The sequence below is a fragment of the Oncorhynchus mykiss genome, chromosome 13 (genome assembly GCF_057628025.1).
Source record: "Oncorhynchus mykiss isolate SJ-2025 chromosome 13, ASM5762802v1, whole genome shotgun sequence".
NCBI lineage: Eukaryota > Metazoa > Chordata > Actinopteri > Salmoniformes > Salmonidae > Oncorhynchus > Oncorhynchus mykiss.
The window spans coordinates 21,943,140-21,963,383 of NC_143034.1; the positions used below are offsets into that span (position 1 = coordinate 21,943,140).

Below are 20,244 nucleotides of genomic sequence, written 5' to 3' on the forward strand. Positions count from 1 at the left end.
ACCTTGCCCCGTCTTACAAACATGGTGGAGATGACTGAACTGCTTACTGCTCACTCTAATATATCTACTCTGGGTTGTTGATTGAAGTCGTTCGGACATTTCTTGATTTCTTGTTTAGATTTTGTGTATCTGTATTGTATTTGCTAGACAGTCTACTACACTGCTGGAGTTGGTAACATAAGCATGTCACTGCACCTGCTATAACACCTGCTAATCTGTATACTCGACCATTAAACTTTCATTTGATTTGACTAGTGCACATAGCCTTACAGGATATGTTGCTGCCTTGCTAGGTACACACGGACTGATACAGTATTGTATTCTGTAATGCAAATGTACTGCATTCACTTTCATGTAAACAAATGACATGGTCTATTATGTATAATACTGCCTGAAAAGCCAACGAGCTCAAAACAAACTAACAATGTGATTTCAACCTCAAGAGTCTAAGATGATGAGATTCCCCGTTTTACATCTTCCCCCGTGTAACAAGAGAGATTCGGTCTCTACAAGATGACATGGAAAAACACAACACACACACACACACACACACACACACACACAATCAGTCCACAATTCCACAGTCGGAGAAAATCGGTCCTTTGGGAACACTGATTGCGAAGCCACAAGTCGTGTGAGAAAACCATGTTCTCTGCCAAGTCACAGAGTATTTATATGAATCATCTATTGAAGACATATCTAAGATCAGTTAAAGTGCTGTCCTGGCCAGAATAAGGAGGGGAAAGGGAAATAATGGATCCTTCTAAATGTATCCCACAGCAGCACTGCCACACAAATTACATGTTGTCTGTCACTCAGCATGTGCTGTCAACTTGGTTCACCCACTACACTCTTTCCACGGATTCCTTCTTTTCACGAAGGAGAAAGGAAAGATGACTCTAAAGCCCTCAAACTGAACTCTGGACCTCGAAGCCAGTTCCACTGCATTTGCTCATCGTTCTCCTCTAATCAGGGACTGATTTAGACCTGGGAATGCCGAGTGTCTACAGGTTTTCACTTCCCCCTTGTACTTGATTGATGAATTAAGGTCACTAATTGGTAAAGAACTCCCCTCACCTGTTTGTCTAGGACTTAATTGAAAGGAAAGACCAAAAACCCGCAGACCTTAGGCCTTCCACGGTATGACTTTGACACACCTTTTGAAAATGGAGCGAAACGGAAGGTGTTACTTGAACTTGTCCAATAAGAACGACAGATTTTTGTTTCTGTTGCAAAGTGCTTTGCTACGGTGTGCCCTTCTGAACACGATCCAGGACAGCTCACTGGGCATCAACACAAACTCACGCTTGATATGGTAGCTAAAAATAGTGACACATATCACATAATGTCTCCTCTAGATATTTATATCAAGGACTGTGCCATCACTTCTGCCGGATCAAAGACAGGTGTCCGATGAATGGAGTAGAGCTACCACAGTCATTTATCTTTTAAACAGGCCTATAGTCTGTTTGATCATATCAGACTTAGCATGCGGAGCCTTTTCACTAATTGGTACAGACTACAGTATCCAAGATGGACCATCATCAGGGTAAAACACATAAAACACAGCTATAAACTCAGGATTACATTAGAAGTAGAACATCCAACTCATATTAGGACATTCAAGTCATAATCCAACTGCTCCAGTCCTTGAATACATCTAGAAACTATATTTTGAGGAGGTTAGGTGAGGGCTGGGTTCTCACTTAAAACAAGCAGGACTTCTATGAAACATCCAGCTCAGCCGGCCCTGGATATAGACAGTACATCTACGAACTGTCTCAACGATGATCTCTTCTGAGGAGATTAGGCTGTGTTCCAATCATCTCTTTTCAGGAAGGGATTGAGGCTGCATTCTCACTTAAAATGAGCAGGTCCCTTTGAAAAGGACGAACATGAGTAATCTACCGGCTGCCTCAGACAGACAGACAGACAGACAGGGCACTCTCCCGGCTCAGGGAGTGTAATAAACGCATAGGGTCAATATGGAATTAACAGAATGGGATACATGAATATGTTATTAGCAGGCTTTAAAAGTAGGCACTTGGAGCTGAAAGCAGATCAGCGAGGGTGGTTGAATGGTTCCTCAGGGACCGTCAATACGTCCGTAATGTCTGGTGGAGAAGAGAGGATGGAAGCAGAGAGGAGCCTGAGACAGAAGCGTGATAGATTGATTCCAGAGTGAGGCCCACTGTTTGGAATAGGCAGACACACAGACACTGTGTCGTGCTCTATAAGCCTGGTAGGGATAATGTCCTCTCTCTCCCTCGCTCTCTCTACTCTTATACGCCCTCTCTCTCTCTACTCCTATACGTCCTCTGACTCAATGATGTGGTTTCTTCTCAACACTCACTATACCACGAAGAGGCCATTCAGCATTTACGTATATAACATACTTGAGATACGTCATGTAGCCTATTTTAGGATAGTCCAGTTGTGGGTAAAGATGCTCATTTACAATTGTTTAGCAGTTAATTGTGAATTGATCCATTTTGAATAAGGATAATATTTCAAAACTAAAAACGTGTCAAACCTCTTAGAGATACTCATATTGTACCAACACAACCTATTTTACCAGCCAGCCCATTCCACTAGCAAAGTAAAAAAGTCTGAATATTTGTTATTTTCGTACCCTATTTGACTGCTATAGAAGTATCATTGATCTTCTATTCTAAAACTTCTAGAGTAGTAGTTCATCTGTGGTACATAGATTGTCACTTTATTTGGCTGAAACACAACTGAAATAAAACTCATCGATCTTCATTCTTCACCATCTAGTGTAGTTTATCTAAGGTAGATTGTTTTTTTACTCTATGTGACTGAAATACAACTAGCATCAATCTTTTAAGTGTGGTTTATCGAAAGTAGATTGTTGAGTGCAGACCTAACACTGATTTAACGACCACCATTCCCCAGGGTCCAGTCCAGGAGGTTAGTGATTAACAGTACAACAGACTGATGAAACAGTAGGGAGTGGAAGGCTGCAGTATCAGGGAGAACTGTAGCCACTGGCCAGACATCATTTATACAGGCAATAAAATTAATGTCCCAGGCCTGCTACTGTCAATACTGGGAAGCTGTCCTAGCTTTGTGTTGTGTGAAGGGAGCCATGGCCACCACCACCAGACCTGGGTTCAAATAGTATTGGGCTTCATCTACACAGGCAACCCAATTCTGGTGTAGTACTTTAGCTGGGCTTATTTGAGTTTGAATAATGAGCTTTACTGGCAGCAATGGCACCAATGGAATAGTCCCAAAAATTCAAACCCTGTCAATCTCAGACGCTAGGCAGGCTCAATGAAACGATTAACGTATTTTAAATATTTTAAATATTATTTTAACCCAGGCCAGATAGCCACAGTCTCAGTCTCACAGTTATGGGGAAACATGTACTGAACTGTTCATCAGCACTGAACCGTTTCAACATTCCTTCAGACCAGTGGAGGCTGGTGGAGGGAGCTATAGGAAGACGGGCTCATTGTAATGGCTGGAATGGAATCAATCATATGGAAATGACATGTTTGACTCCATTCCATTCCAGCCATTACAATGAGTCCATCCTCATATAGCTCCTCCCACCAGCCTCCTCTGCTTCAGACTGAATTGGTATGAAGTTGCTGTCAGATGTCCTCAGTCTAATGTGTTACTGAAGCCCAAAGACACAACAATGAGGTTTGGATGAGAGAAAACGTGGAATAGAGTGAAAATGATAGGGTTCTATTCTACTTGTATAGAAATAGTTTGAATTGTTTGGATTCTGAGAGGGTTTTGTGAAAGAAAGTGTTTGTGATGGATTCAAACCCGACGACATGACACTCAAGTTTTAAGTTCTATTTTGGTTTGGTTTGACATTAAGGAATTGGTCATTGTTCTTGGCCAAGTCAACTATAACGGCTTGTTTATTTTTTACAACTACACTATATGGAAGAATTGGACACACTGTTAGACTACCAATTGACACGTGGCATTGCCAGCAATGAAGGACGGATGGGCCTGGTATTTTATAGGATATAATTATGTATGTAGAAGTTTGGATAGAAAAAGTACATACAGGAGTGGACAGTAATTTCTCGATTTACCCTGCTAGCCAGCCTCTTGTAGCTCATTGTGTACGTCTTGGGTCTGTGTCTTGTGGTGCTACAGACAGTCACCTTCATTCATCTGTTGGATTTCTTTACATTGTAGTCTCAGCCTAATTTCATTAGACAAGGAACCTTGGAAAAGACATTACTGATGTCTTGACCTCAAATCAGTCCAATCAAATTGTATCAGTCACATGCTTTGTAAACAACAGGTGTAGACTAACAGTGAAACGCTTACTTACTTGTCCTTTTCAAACAATGCAGAGTTAAAGATTTTTAAAAAAAGTAGATATACAGTATATATATACACTACCGTTCAAAAGCTTGGGGTCACATAGCAATGTCCTTGTTTTTGAAAGAAAAGCAAATTTTTTGTCCATTAAAATAAAATAGATCAGAAATACAGTGTAGACATTGTTAATGTTGTAAATGACTACTGTAGCTGGAAACGGCTGATTTGTAATGGAATATCTACATAGACGTACAGAGGCCCATTATCAACAACAATCACTCCTGTGTTCCAATGGCACATTGTGTTAGCTAATCCAAGTTTATCATTTTAAATTGATCATTAGAAAACCCTTTTGCAATTATGTTAGCACAGCTGAAAACTGTTGTTCTGGTTAAAGAAGCAATAAAACTGGCCTTCTTTAGACTAGTTGAGTATCTGGAGCATCAGCATTTGTGGGTTTGATTACAGGCTCAAAATGGCCAGAAACAAAGAACTTTCTTCTGAAACTCGTCAGTCTATTCTTGTTCTGAGAAATGAAGGCAATTCCATGCGAGAAATTGCCAAGAAACTGAAGATCTCGTACAACGCTGTGTACCTCTCCCTTCACAGAACAGCGCACTACCGCTAACCAGAATAGAAAGAGGAGTGGGAGGCCCCGGTGCACAGCTGAGGAAGAGGACAAGTACATTAGAGTGTCTAGTTTGAGAAACAGACCCCTCAGAAGTCCTCAACTGTCAGCTTCATTAAATAGTACCCACAAAACAGTCTCAACGTCAACAGGGAAGAGGCAACTCCAGGATGCAAGGACTTTTCTAAGTGACCCTAAACTTTTGAGCGGTAGTGTATATATATATATACAGTACCAGTCAAAAGTTTGGACACACCTACTCATTCAAGGGTTTTTCTTTATTTGTCCTACTTTCTACATTGCAGGATAATAGTGAAGAGATCAAACTATGAAATAACACATATGGAATCATGTAGTAACAAAAAAAGTGTTCAACGAAACAAAATATATTTTATATTTGATATTCTAAAAGTAGCCAACCTTTGCCTTGATGACAGCTTTGCACACTATTGGCATTCTCTCAACCAGCTTCACCTGAAATGCTTTTCCAACCGTCTTGAAGAAGTTCCCACATACGCTGAATACTTGTTGGCTGCTTTTCCTTCACTCTGCGGTCCAACTCATCCCAAATCATCTCAATTGGGTTGAGGTTGGGTGATTGTGGAGGCCAGGCCATCTGATGTATCATTAGGATTTTGCTTGTGCTTAGCTATATTCCATTTCTTTTTATCTTAAAAAATTACCTAGTCCTTGCCTGATGACAACATACCCATAACATTGTGCAGCCACCACCATGCTTGAAAATATGAAGAGTGGTACTCAGTGATGTGATGTGTTGGATTTTCCCCAAATATAACACTTTGTATTCAGGACAGAAAGTTCATTTCTTTGTAACAATTTTTGCAGTTTTACTTTAGTGCCTTACTGCAAACAGGATGCATATTTTGGAATATTTTTTATTCTGTACAGGCTTCCTTCTTTTCACTCTGTCATTTAGGTTAGTATTGTGGAGTAACTACAATGTTGTTGATCCATCCTCAGTTTTCTCCTATCACAGCCATTAATTTCTGTAACTATTTCAGTCACCAATGGCCTCATGGTGAAATCCCTGAGCGGTTTCCTTCCTCGCCTGTATCTTTGTAATGAATGGGTGTATTGATACACCATCCAAAGTGTAATGAATAACTTCACCATGCTCAAAGAGATATTCAATGTTTACTTTTTTATTTTTACCCATCTACCAATAGGTGCCCTTTGCGTGGCATTGGAAAACCTCCCTGGTCTTTGTCGTTCAATCTGTGTTTGGTAATTCTCTGCTCGAATGAAGGGCCTTAAATGTATGTGTGTTGGACAGAGATGAGGTAGTCATACAAAAATCACGTTAAACACTATTATTGCACACAGTCCAAGCAACTTATGTGAGTTAAGCCACTTTTTACTCCTGAACTTATTCAGGCTTGCCATAACAAAGGGTTTTAATACTTGACTGAAGGCATTTCAGCTTTTCATTTTTAATGAATTTGTAAAAATGTCAAAAACATAATTCCACTTTGACATTATGGGGTATTGTGTGTAAGCCATTTTCAATTCAGGCTGTAACACAAGAAAGTGTGGAAAAAGTCAAGGGATGTGAATACTTTCTGAAGGCACTGTAGGTTGAAAACGTCAACGAGTACATGTCCTGGTATTCTGTCTGGCTCTGCAGCCTTCAAACCACTAATTACAGAAGAATTCAAGACAAATATAAAACCTTCTTATATTTCTTTACTTCAGAAAACAGTTCTACATTTAAAAACAGAATTCATAAAAAAATCTAATACAAATTCCTGTACAATAGGCAAATTTCAGACCATAATTCAAAAGTGAACATGCTTCCTTCCCTGCTATTCTGCAATGCAACCTATAATACCACACTGCTTTGGAACAGTTGAAACAAGGGGAATGTATTTAATGCTCGACCAGGCTTTGCCTTACTTCTTCAGTGACATCACTGACTACAGTCTATGGAAACCCATTCCATCCTATGTCAGACTACTATGAATTTAGGTTTCTATGAAAACAATGTGCAATAAACATCCCAATAAAGACATGGAATGTAACTATTGCTAGACTACTAAGTGGTAGGAATGTGTCATGGTGAATGAATGTTAGTTTGTTTGACCCCATGTCTAAGTTAACCCAGCAAGAGTAGTTACTGAAAGTAGACTTCTTCAACTGGCCCAAGTAGGCCCTCTAGGGTTGATATGAGGCTGGTACAGCTATGTCTGTGCTACACTAACCTTATCTCCAGGCTAACAGCTAGAGAGAGACACAGCTGGTGGACAAGACGAGTGCTACAGTATATCCACGTTGTGCAGTTATGATTCAAACCAAGTCATTTCTTTAACACTGAATAAATAATGGGAAGCATCAGCCCCCCCCACACACCTTATTAGGTGTTTTTACCACAGTGTAGACTGAGTTCAACAGTCCTTTGAGGAAAACAAACAGATGAACAACAGATAAGACGATCCAACTAAGTGGTAATAAGGGAAATGCAGTGAGTGTAGCCATAGTAGTGGACCATTTAAACCACCAGTGGTACCAGGAGGACCGGGCTGGTGGTGGTGGCTGAGGGTTCCATGCCCGGGACCAGGGGCCGTTCTGGGTCAGGGGGAGGACAGGCCTTGTTGAAGCGGAGGTCCAGGATGTGTTTCTGCAGGTGTCTGATCCAGTCCTCCTGTACTGACTGAGATCCATGGAACACTGCCTCACAGAACCTGAGGGATGGAATAGAACAGAAAGCAAGAGAGAGAAGGTTGGTTAATATTAATATGCAAACAGACCAGCGCTTAAACCACTTTCTGTGAAACATTGTGGAACCTGTAGTGCAGAGACCCTCGTACGATGCCAATAATAAATCATACAAGTGTGTGACCTCAGGCAATCGGAGTTCAGCGTACATTAAACTATCAGCATGTTGGCAATCAGCTCACCTGCACTTGAGGGTGTACTCTTTGCCCACTTGTTTGACCAGAGGAGTGGAGGGAGGCCTGGGAACCAGGGAAGGGATGTTTCCTGACCGGGGGGGTTGTTGAGAGCCGCCGTCTCCCTCTGCTCCCTCCGTATGGGCGGTGTGTTTAGGGACCCGCCGCTCAAAACCTGGCAGACGGGTTGGAAAGGGGTTTCAAATCAGAGTCTACCATAGCTCAACGTTGGTTTTATCAGAGGGCAAACAGGTAGAAAGTTCTGTAGGGCGTGTGTGTGTGTGTGTGTGTGTGTGTGTGTGTGTGTGTGTGTGTGTGTGTGTGTGTGTGTGTGTGTGTGTGTGTACATGCACGTTTGAGTCGGTTTCCATCTCTCACCTCTAGGAGAGCGTATGTGGTTGAAGTCTCCTCTAGCCCCCTGGGACTGCGTATGAGTGACGGTATGATGGTGATATGACGAGTGTCCCGTCTCCCCCTGTGACCTTTGACCTTGAGCTGCCCTGGACGAACCCCCGGCGACCCTGGCCACTTCTCGGCCCGCCCTGCGCCCCAGCCCCACAGCCCTCTGGGCTCCCGAGGGGAAGGAGCTTGAGTCTGTGGAGGGAAAGTGGGACGGGGCGTTCCTCTGGAAGGGGAAAAGAAATCAAGTGTTGGTGAAATAGTTTTCCCTCTAAGTTGGATTGGTAGTATAAATAGCATACAGCACACACACAGACTGATGTTAGCAACTACAAACCACTGTTATTCTATTGGTGTCAACCTGCCACTTTGCTCTCAATTTAAATCAATATCTGTCCACTCATCTCGTCTCCCCAAGTCTCAGCTACTGTTTAGAAAAGCAAGGACGAAACCCAGCCGCTCTCCGAGACTGAGAGTTGAAGCACTCCTGTCACAGAACTAAGCAGCTGGAAAGTGCCTAACGTCATGCACTTGAGGGGATGTGATTGTCACTTGCTTTTAATTCAAGATTCGGTGATCAGCCCCACTGCCACAGAGCAATTAGATCCAAACCTAATGGGCGCTATACTTAACCAATAAGGCCAGAGGGGGTGTGGTATAAAGCCAATATACCACGGCTAAGGGCTGTCCTTATGCACGATGCAACGTGGAGTGCCTGGACGCAGCCCTTAGCCGTGGTATATTGGCCATATCCCACAAACCTCCGAGGTGCCTTATTGCTATTATAACCTGGTTACAAACGTAATTAGAGCAGTAAAAATAAATGTTTTGTCATACCTGTGGTATATGGTCTGATATACCATGACTATTAGCCAATCAGCATTCAGGGCTCGAACCACCCAGTTTGTAATAGAAGATGTAACACTCACCTTAAACCTGATGTTGAGGTCACCGTCGCGGTACTGGCGGTGGATCTCCGCGGCCTTGCGGGGCTGCCTCTGGATCCAGGCGCTGAGCAACTCGATGGGGGAGGCCTTCACACCCTCTGCCCTCCACTCCTTAACCCCCAGCTGGCGGAGGTGGGCCCGGGCGTGGCTCGCCAGCGCCGTGCGATTCTCAAAGTCAAAGCCACACAGCTCACAGCACGCATCACCAGCTGGAAGGAGAGAAGAGGGCGGGGGGGTTAAAAACAGACGTTTTGACAGTTGAAGCGTTTCTCGTGATAAACGTTTCTATTTCAGCACTAATTACTAGGCAGGTTACAGAGATGATTTATTTTTTTACTAATAATGGAATCAGTCACCTTTGGCAAGAGCATCTGCTAAATACAATTGCCATCACAGCTGCAATTGAAAACAGTTGCCTGCCACAAATAACCTGGCTGAGATCTGCTGGTCAGGCGTGAGAACTGTTAGTTTACCAGACTGGGAGGATCCATTCTTATCAGGGGAAGGCTTGTCGTTGAGGGAGTAGTCCAGTGGAGGAGTGAAAGTCCTCTTAGAGCCCTGGGGAGCCCACGAAGGCTCCGAGAACCTCCTGTGATTGGCCCAGGCCGGGCCGGCGCTGGAGTGAGAGGACGATGGCTCCCTCTTGACCTACAACACAATACATCTTTAAATGAGCCATTTCAACAGGTTTTTTGCCATCACAGCCCCCAATCAGAGGAAGGACTGTCAAAGACTTCAGCCACCCAAAGTCATAGGCTGTTCTCTCTGGAAGTTGTACCGGAGCACCAAGTCTGGGACCAAAAGGCTCCTTAACAGCTTCTACCCCCCAAGCCATAAGACCGCTGAATAGTTAATCAAATGGCTAGCTGGACTATTTACATTGACCCCCTTATGTTATTAATAATCACTCTCTTGTACAGGCTTGATGTACACTCACTGGACTCTAACCACACACTCACACATACTACACTGACACACACACACACACACACGCATATTGACGCCACACACGGACATACACACACATGCATATTGACACCACACACGGACATACATACACATGCATATTCACGCCACACACACGGACATACACACACACACATTCATGCCACACACACGGACATACACACACACACATTCATGCCACACACAGACATACATACACATGCATATTCATGCCACACACACAAACACGCTGCTGTTAGTTACTCTGTTCATTATCTATGCATAGTCACTTTTCCCCTACCTACATGCACATATTACCTCTATTAGCTCAACTAACCTTCACCCCCGCACATTGACTCAGTACCGGTACCCCTTGTATACAGCCTCGTTGTTTTTTACTGTCGTTTCTGTGTCGTTACTGACGTTAAACAAAAATTCAAAGGACAGTAAGGCACATTTCTGCATATGACCAAATTCAATGATTTTGCTTACTGTTTCATTCACATCTGTGCTTTTACGAAGAAAAATACACGTAGCTATGAGGATTCTACATTTAAATTCGTAGCTACATCCATTGTAGCAAGAAGAGGACCATGGTGGTCAGGTCAAAAACTAAAACAGTTGACTCATGGCTCGATGATTGTCAGTTCTCCAATATAGGGCAGATATATATATATATATATATATACACAGTGCCTTGCGAAAGTATTCGGCCCCCTTGAACTTTGCGACCTTTTGCCACATTTCAGGCTTCAAACATAAAGATCTAAAACTGTATTTTTTTGTGAAGAATCAACAACAAGTGGGACACAATCATGAAGTGGAACAACATTTATTGGATATTTCAAACTTTTTCAAATCAAAAACTGAAAAATTGGGCGTGCAAAATTATTCAGCCCCCTTAAGTTAATACTTTGTAGCGCCACCTTTTGCTGCGATTACAGCTGTAAGTCGCTTGGGGTATGTCTCTATCAGTTTTGCACATCGAGAGACTGAAATTTTTTCCCATTCCTCCTTGCAAAACAGCTCGAGCTCAGTGAGGTTGGATGGAGAGCATTTGTGAACAGCAGTTTTCAGTTCTTTCCACAGATTCTCGATTGGATTCAGGTCTGGACTTTGACTTGGCCATTCTAACACCTGGATATGTTTATTTTTGAACCATTCCATTGTAGATTTTGCTTTATGTTTTGGATCATTGTCTTGTTGGAAGACAAATCTCCGTCCCAGTCTCAGGTCTTTTGCAGACTCCATCAGGTTTTCTTCCAGAATGGTCCTGTATTTGGCTCCATCCATCTTCCCATCAATTTTAACCATCTTCCCTGTCCCTGCTGAAGAAAAGCAGGCCCAAACCATGATGCTGCCACCACCATGTTTGACAGTGGGGATGGTGTGTTCAGCTGTGTTGCTTTTACGCCAAACATAACGTTTTGCATTGTTGCCAAAAAGTTCAATTTTGGTTTCATCTGACCAGAGCACCTTCTTCCACATGTTTGGTGTGTCTCCCAGGTGGCTTGTGGCAAACTTTAAACGACACTTTTTATGGATATCTTTAAGAAATGGCTTTCCTCTTGCCACTCTTCCATAAAGGCCAGATTTGTGCAATATACGACTGATTGTTGTCCTATGGACAGAGTCTCCCACCTCAGCTGTAGATCTCTGCAGTTCATCCAGAGTGATCATGGGCCTCTTGGCTGCATCTCTGATCAGTCTTCTCCTTGTATGAGCTGAAAGTTTAGAGGGACGGCCAGGTCTTGGTAGATTTGCAGTGGTCTGATACTCCTTCCATTTCAATATTATCGCTTGCACAGTGCTCCTTGGGATGTTTAAAGCTTGGGAAATATTTTTGTATCCAAATCCGGCTTTAAACTTCTTCACAACAGTATCTCGGACCTGCCTGGTGTGTTCCTTGTTCTTCATGATGCTCTCTGCGCTTTTAACGGACCTCTGAGACTATCACAGTGCAGGTGCATTTATACGGAGACTTGATTACACACAGGTGGATTGTATTTATCATCATTAGTCATTTAGGTCAACATTGGATCATTCAGAGATCCTCACTGAACTTCTGGAGAGAGTTTGCTGCACTGAAAGTAAAGGGGCTGAATAATTTTGCACGCCCAATTTTTCAGTTTTTGATTTGTTAAAAAAGTTTGAAATATCCAATAAATGTCGTTCCACTTCATGACTGTGTCCCACTTGTTGTTGATTCTTCACAAAAAAATACAGTTTTATATCTTTATGTTTGAAGGCTGAAATGTGGCAAAAGGTCGCAAAGTTCAAGGGGGCCGAATACTTTCGCAAGGCACTGTGTGTGTGTATATATATATCTCGATACATACAGTTGAAGTTGGAAGTTTACAATCACTTAGGTTGGAGTCATTAAAACTCATTTTTCAACCACTCCACAAATGTCTTGTTAACAAACTATAGTTTTGACAAGTCGGTTAGGATATCTACTTTGTGCATGATACAAGTCATTTTTCTTTTTGTTCACAGACAGATTTTTTCACTTATAATTCACTGTGTCACAATTCCAGTGGGTCAGAAGTTTACAGTCGTGGCCAAAGTTTTGAGAATGATACAAATATGAATTTTCACAAAGTCTGCTGCCTCAGTGTCTTCAGATATTTTTGTCAGATGTTACTATGGAATACTGAAGAATAATTACAAGCATTTCATAAGTGTCAAAGGCTTTTATTGACAATTACATGAAGTTGATGCAAAGAGTCAATATTGGCAGTGTTGACCCTTCTTTTTCAAGACCTCTGCCATCTGCCCTGGCATGCTGTCAATTAACTTCTGGGCCACATCCTGACTGATGGCAGCCCATTCTTGCATAATCAATGCTTGGAGTTTGTCAGAATTTGTGAGGTTTTGTTTGTCCACCTGCCTCTTGAAAATGGACCACAAGTTCTCAATGGGATTAAGGTCTGGGGAGTTTCCTGGCCATGGACCCAAAATATTGATGTTTTGTTCCCTGAGCCACTTATCTATCACTTTTGCCTTATGGCAAGGTGCTCCATCATGCTATAAAAGGCATTGTTCATCACCAAACTGTTCCTGGATGGTTGGGAGAAGTTGCTCTCTGAGGATGTGTTGGTACCATTCTTTATTCATGGCTGTGTTCTTAGGCAAATTTGTGAGTGAGCCCACTCCCTTGGCTGAGAAGCAACCCCACACATGAATGGTCTCAGGATGCTTTACTGTTGGCATGACACAGGACTGATCGTAGCGCTCACCTTGTCTTCTCCAGACAAGCTTTTTTCCAGATGCCCCAAACAATCGGAAAGGGGATTCATCAGAGAAAATGACTTTACCCCAGTCCTCAGCAGTCCAATCTCTGTACCTTTTGCAGAATATCAGTCTGTCCCTGATGTTTTTCCTGGAGAGTAGTGGCTTCTTTGCTGCCCTTCTTGACACCAGGCCATACTCCAAAAGTCTTCGCCTCACTGTGCGTGCAGATGCACTCGCACCTGCCTGCTGCCATTCCTGAGAAAGCTCTGTACTGGTGGTGCCCCGATCCCGCAGCTGAATCAACTTTAGGAGACGGTCCTGGCGCTTGCTGGACTTTCTTGGGCACCCTGAAGCCTTCTTCACAACAATTGAACCGCTCTCCTTGAAGTTCTTGATAATCCGATAAATGGTTGATTTAGGTGCAATCTTACTGGCAGCAATATCCTTGCCTGCGAAGCCCTTTTTGTGCAAAGCAATGATGACGGAACGTGTTTCCTTGCAGGAAACTCTGGTTGACAGAGGAAGAACAATGATTCCAAGCACCACCCTCCTTTTGAAGCTTCCAGTCTGTTATATGAACTCAATCAGCATGACAGAGTGATCTCCAGCCTTGTCCTCGTCACCACTCACACCTGTGTTAACAAGAGAATCACTGACATGATGTCAGCTGGTCCTTTTGTGGCAGGGCTGAAATGCAGTGGAAATGTTTTTTGGGGGGATTCAGTTAATTTGCATGGCAAAGAGGGACTTTGCAATTAATTGCAATTCATCTGATCACTCTTCATTACATTCTGGAGTATATGCAAATTTCCATCATACAAACTGAGGCAGCAGACTTTGTGAAAATTAATATTTGTGTCATTCTCAAAACTTTTGGCCATGACTGTACATACACTAACTTGACTATGCCTTTAAACAGCTTGGAAAATTCCAGAAAATTATGTCATGGCTTTAGGAGCTTCTGATAGGCTAATTGATATCATTGCAGTCAATTGGAGGTGTACCTGTGGATGTATTTCAAGGCCTACCTTCCAACTCAGTACCTCTTTGCTTGAAATCATGGGAAAATCAAAAGTAATCAGCCAAGACCTCAGAAAATAAATTGTAGACCTCCACAAGCCTGGTTCATTTTTGGGAGCAATTTCCAAATGCCTGAAGGTACCACATTCATCTGTACAAACAATAGTACGCAAGTATAAACACCATGGGACCATGCAGCCGTCATACCGCTCATGAAGGAGACGTGTTCTGTCTCCTAGAGATGACCGTACTTTGGTGCGAAAAGTACAAATCAATCCATGAACAACAGCAAAGGACCTTGTGAAGATGCTGGAGGAAACAGGTACAACAGTATCTATATCCACAGTAAAACGAGTCCTATATCGACATAACCTGAAAGGGCACTCAACAAGGAAGATGCCACTGCTCCAAAACTGACATAAAAAAAAACAGACTACAGTTGGCAACTGCACATGGGGACAAAGATCATACTTTTTGAGAAATGTCCTCTGGTCTGATGAAACAAAAATAGAACTGTTTGGCCATATTGACCATTGTTATGTTTGGAGGACAAAGGGGAGGCTTGCAAGCCGAAGAACACCATCCAAACCGTGAAGCACGGGGGTGGCAGCATCATGTTGTGAGGGTGCTTTGCTGCAGGAGGGACTGGTGCACTCCACAAAATAGATGGCATCATAAGGAACAAAAATTATGTAGATATATTGAAGCAACATCTCAAGACATCAGTCAGGAAGTTAAAGCTTGGTCGCAAATGGGTCTTCCAAATGGATATTGACCCCAAACATACTTCCAAAGTTATGGCAAAATGGCTTAAGGACAACAAAGACAAGGTATTGGAGTGGCCATCACAAAGCCCTGACCTCAATCCCATAGAAAATGTGGGAAGAACTGAAAAAGCGTGTGCGAGCAAGGAGGCCTACAAACCTGACTCAGTTACACCAGCTCTGTCTGGAGGAATGGGACAAAATCTACCCAACTTATTGTGGGAAGCTTGTGGAAGGCTACCCAAAACATTTGACCCAAGTTAAACAATGTAAAGGCAATGCTACCAAATACTAATTGAGTGTATGTAAACTTCTGACCCACTGGGAATGTGATGAAAGAAATAAAAGCTGAAATAAATTACTCTCTCTACAATTGTTCAGACATTTCACATTCTTAAAATAAAATGGTGATCCTAACTGACTTAAGACAGGCAAATTTTGACTCTGAATAAATGTCAGGAATTGTGAAAACTGAGTTTAAATGTACTTGATGTATGTACACTTCCAACTTCAACTGTATATCACACACACTACCGTTCAAACGTTCGGGGTCACTTAGAAATGTCCTTGTTTTTGAAAGAAAAGCACATTTTTTGTCCATTAAAATAACTTCAAATTGATCAGAAATACAGTTTAGACATTGTTAATGTTGTAAATGACTATTGTAGCTGGAAACGGCTGATTTTTTTATGGAATATCTAGATAGGTGTACAGAGGCCCATTATCAGCAACCATCACTCCTGTGTTCCAATGGCATGTTGTGTTAGATAATCCAAGTTGATCATTTTAAAAGGCTAATTGATCATTAGAAATCATTTTTGCAATTATATTAGCACATCTGAAAACTGTTGTTCTGGTTAAAGAAGCAATAAAACTGGCCTTCTTTAGACTAGTTGAGTATCTGGAGCATCAGCATTTGTGGGTTCGATTACAGGCTCAAAATGGCCAGAAGGACTTTTTTCTGAAACTCGTGTTCTGAGAAATGAAGGCTATTCCATGCGAGAAATTGTCAAGAAACTGAAGATATCATACAATGCTGTTCACTACTCCCTTCACAGAACAGCGCAAACTGGCTCTAACCAGAATAGAAAGGGGAGTGGGAGGCCCCGGTACACAACTGAGCAAGAGGACAAGTACATAAGAGTGTCTAGTTTAGAAACAGACGCCTCACAAGTCCTCAACTGGCAGCTTCATTAAATAGTACCCGCAAATCACCAGTCTCAACATCAACAGTGAAGAGGCGACTCCGGGATGCTTGCCTTCTAGGGAGAGTTGCAAAGAAAAAGCCATCTCTGTCCAGTGTCTGTGTTCTTTTGCCCATCTTAATCTTTTAATTTATTGGCCAATCTGAGATATGGCTTTTTCTTTGCAACTCTGCCTAGAAGGCCAGCATCCCGGAGTCACCTCTTCACTGTTGACGTTGAGACTGGTGTTTTGCGAGTACTATTTAATGAAGCTGCCAGTTGAGGACTTGTTTTGCAGGTATTAACTGTCCAGAGTCATATTTGCTTGCGGCGCACATCATTTTATTATCAGAGCGTGCCAGTGGACTTCTGGTAAGTATATTTTAGTGAGAAAGTGTTGGGATCAGGTTCAACTACGTTTACCTACCCTCAAAATTAATATTTATGAACAAATTCCCCCCACCCACAACTTTTCACCTCAATACATTTTTTTTTACATTTGAAGGGGTTGGGCTGAAATTGGGGTTGAGAGTTACCCTTTAAGCAGAAGTTATGATTCGCCCCTTAGTGCCTTGCTCGAGGGCACAACCGCAGCCGGTAGGTAGCACATGATGAGATATTGACGTGACCTCTATTGCCAAATGGACTGCACACATACATGCACTCACCTGGGTGGCATTGGCACTGCCCTCCTTCAGCAGGATGTCTCTCAGCAAGTCGATGGGCGACTCGTTGACAGACCACATGACTCCCAGCTGGCGCAGGTGGGAGCGGGCATGGCAGGACAGGGCCTTGCGGCTGTCAAAGAACTGGCCACAGAATTCACAGGTGATCATGAGCTCCTGGTCTGAACCTGGGGAAGGGAAAGGAAGGGAGGAATTTGTCCCTTGACATGTCTCTGCATTTAGCTATGCTGCTTTGACTGAATGGATGGTCAATGGTCTGAGTGCAGTTATTCAATGGTAAAACAGAAAAACACAAATAGAAGAGGGAATTTGACACCAAACAAATTAGAAACCACAGAGTTTATATCAGATAGGACCCACATCTTACCGGAGTTAAAGGACTGCCCATTTTTGGCCAACTTCTGAGAACCTTGAGATCCATTACTGCTGCTGTACCCCCCAAGCGGACTGGAGAACCCCACATCCAGCTCCATCTCCAGGGGCTCCGGCTTGGGATAGACCAGGGTGGAGCCCTTCTTGGCCTTGGACCTGGGATTGTGGCTGGAGGCCAAGGGGCTGAGGTGGGAGTTAGCTGGGGATCTAGCTGGAGACCTGGCTGGGGCTGGAGACTGAGAAGGGGTCTTGGTGGTTGTGTTACTGGGTCGTACCAATGCAGCAGCCGCAAGCACGCCGCTGCTGACCAGCTGCTGGACCGTGTCGATGGCCGACGCCTTGCCCAGGAGGTCGGTGACGCCAAGCTGGCGCAGGTGAGAGCGGGAGTGGCTTGCTAGGCCTTTGCGGTTCTCAAACTCCTCACCGCACAACACACAGGTGAACTCACCTGTATTCCAAATAATATGTTTTTGATGAATCACTTGAGGTTTTATAATTTATCTTTCTTGTTCTGTTCTTTGAATTGTGACATCCTTTTAAAATGACTTAAAATAAAATGACTAAATTTGACTTCAAATATGACTTAAACTATATGGATGTACCATTCGCAGATTGCCCCTTTAAAAATAACTTGAAACTCACCCGTGCTGAGCCTATGATCCTGTGGAGCAGTTCCTTCTGATGCGGAGGGCTTGGGCCGTTTGTTGGAGGGAGGCTGGTGAAGAGAGGAGGAGGGGGATCCTTTATGTCTAGCAGGCGATGTGGACGAACCAGAGCCGGAGGGCCGTTTGTTAGAGTTAGAAGACATAGAAGGGTTATAGACGTTGAGACCTTCACTTGCTATAGGTTGGAGGTCTTCTGCTTCCATGATCTGATAGAGGAATTCTATTGGTCCTCCTTTCGTCTCAGTGTTCTCGGTGATGCCGAACTGGCGCAAGTGGGCCCGGCAGTGACTGGCCAGGCCTTTGCGGGACTCATACCAAGCACCGCACAATTGGCACACATGCACCTCGTCATTGGTGTCCATCGCTGTAGAGGCAGGGGAGGAGCCAGAGACTGGTGTTAGAAAGTGCCATGTTATACTTGAGGTTAATAATGTCACACATGTAATGGTACAACGTTCAATTCCACAAATATAATAGGCCTAATATGTCACTTCCTGGTGACAAACATCTAATAACGGAACACTTAAAATATCCACTCCAATCGAAAACACCCAGGCTGAGACTTACCCAGGGTGAGAGGGGCATCCGTCTCCTGCGGTGCCCAGGCAGGCTTGGCCGAGGCCAGGCTCGCTCCCCCTGAGGGCGATGGTGTCTTGCCTGCTGTTAGGAACGACGACATGGAAGACTGCCGAGGCTTGGCCAAAACTGTCCCTTTACGAGCTACCTTGGATATATTATTCTGTGGGGTTGTCACTACTTTGACCCTACCCACAAGAGGGGACTCCTTCTGGGAGATGAGTGTCCCCGACCCCTTGTTTTTTTTGGGTGAAGAGTAGACGGGTTTGGGTGGGTGCATGGAACCGTCCCTGTCCTGAATCAGCTGGTAGAGTAAGTCTATGGGAGCTCCGCTGTTGTCCGAGACAGCCACACCGAGCTGACGGAGGTGGAGTCTGGCGTGACTGGAGAGACCCCGCCGCGTCTCGAAGTAGGTCCCGCACACCTCACACATAACCGGGGCCGGGGCTGAGGGACAAGAGAGAGAGGAGGCAGGGAAGAGAGGAGGAAGAGAGGAAGTGGTGCAGAGGAAATAGTAAGAGTGCGAGTGTAAATCCAGAGACATTCTGAATCTGAGGCAAAACTATGCTTCTAATCAAAAATGGTTCCAACTGACTCAGACTATAATTCATGCACACCTTCTCTTTTCCTCTTTGTTCTTACCCTCTTCTTTTGTGTTCTCCATGAGTGCGGGTGACTGGATGACTTTGATTCCAGGGTTGAAGATGGAACTAGCCTAGGATGTTGTCTTCTTCCGTACATAAGATAATTGAGAGGGGGGAAATGGATAGAAAACATATGGTGTATGTTTTAGCAGCTCATTGGTTAGAATAGAAAGTAACTGAAACAGCATGCCGCATCCAGTCAATTCAGACCACTCAGATTTGGTCCTAATGTAAGTTACCAGTAAGTTCCAACTCGAGGGCTGTCAAACTTCTTGAATGGCACTCAGACCAGCAACAGCAGTTGAGCTGAGTTCCCTTTAAATAGATGTAAACAGAGATAGGAGTTAATTTGCTCAGATTGAAAGATAGATATCAAGATAGCTAGCCATAACGATTTTAAAATACAACTCCACAGCTTGGCTATCAGACTCAACTTAGCAAAAAAGAATACGTAAACTGGTATTGTAGTTTGTTAGCTAAATGACTGCACTTTGCTAGCTAACGTTAGCTTGCTGGCTAGATAGCTAGGTTTGTTGAAAACTGGATTGGTCAGAGAAGAGGATACTTCACAATAAGACATGATAGGTAGCTAAGAACTTAACTAGTTAAACAGACCATAACTGACCGAAAATATACAATATTATCCTCTTGAATAATTTAACTCGACAATTTAACCCATGTTCCACCATCAGCGCCTGCGAATAATTTTCAGCAATCGTTTCCGGGTCAAAATATTTACTCATACAAATTAAAAGTCCTTGTTTTAAATCCATCGATTGAACATTAAAAAAGTATAATATAATGAATGTGGTGTCATTCCACTGCAACACTTTTGTGTATACATATTGTAATATCAGAAAGTGTTTTGAATTTAAATGAATCACACAACAAGCTTTATAATTCGATTGACATTTATTTTAACAACTTCTCTGGCAACTTTTATTTTGAAAACAAAATCTT

At 43.2% G+C, this 20,244-nt stretch overlaps 1 protein-coding gene across 6 annotated transcripts; it reads right to left on the reverse strand.

Moving 5' to 3' along the window:
• Nucleotides 1-6,629: 6,629 nt before the first annotated feature.
• LOC110485698 (protein Wiz) lies at nucleotides 6,630-20,025 on the reverse strand. Of its 6 annotated transcripts, none has more exons than XM_021556819.3 (12): nucleotides 19,910-20,025; nucleotides 19,524-19,599; nucleotides 19,283-19,370; nucleotides 18,632-19,087; nucleotides 18,042-18,428; nucleotides 17,395-17,847; nucleotides 17,010-17,194; nucleotides 9,668-9,842; nucleotides 9,177-9,403; nucleotides 8,227-8,473; nucleotides 7,858-8,023; nucleotides 6,630-7,641 (listed from the first exon to the last, which is right to left on the reverse strand). In XM_021556819.3, exons 3-12 carry the CDS (start codon nucleotides 19,302-19,304, stop codon nucleotides 7,449-7,451), a joined length of 2,511 nt encoding a protein of 836 aa, XP_021412494.3. In that variant the 5' UTR covers nucleotides 19,305-19,370; nucleotides 19,524-19,599; nucleotides 19,910-20,025; the 3' UTR covers nucleotides 6,630-7,448. The 6 variants fall into 6 exon arrangements, with proteins under 6 accessions (XP_021412494.3, XP_021412498.3, XP_036796228.2 ...); XM_021556823.3 differs by having other exon boundaries at nucleotides 19,283-19,367; nucleotides 19,910-20,021; XM_036940333.2 differs by having other exon boundaries at nucleotides 19,258-19,367; nucleotides 19,910-20,007.
• Between the last annotated feature and the right edge of the window lie 219 nt (nucleotides 20,026-20,244).

Bases quoted from the DNA above. Each gene is read 5' to 3' on its own strand.
- LOC110485698 (XM_021556819.3), bottom strand. From the start codon at position 19,304: ATGGAGAACACAAAAGAAGAGG. The intron at 17,848-18,041 runs GTGAGTTTCAAG...TTTGGAATACAG, and splicing joins GGATCATAGGCTCAGCACGG to GTGAGTTCACCTGTGTGTTG. The intron at 7,642-7,857 runs GTGAGCTGATTG...TCCATCCCTCAG, and splicing joins GAGTACACCCTCAAGTGCAG to GTTCTGTGAGGCAGTGTTCC.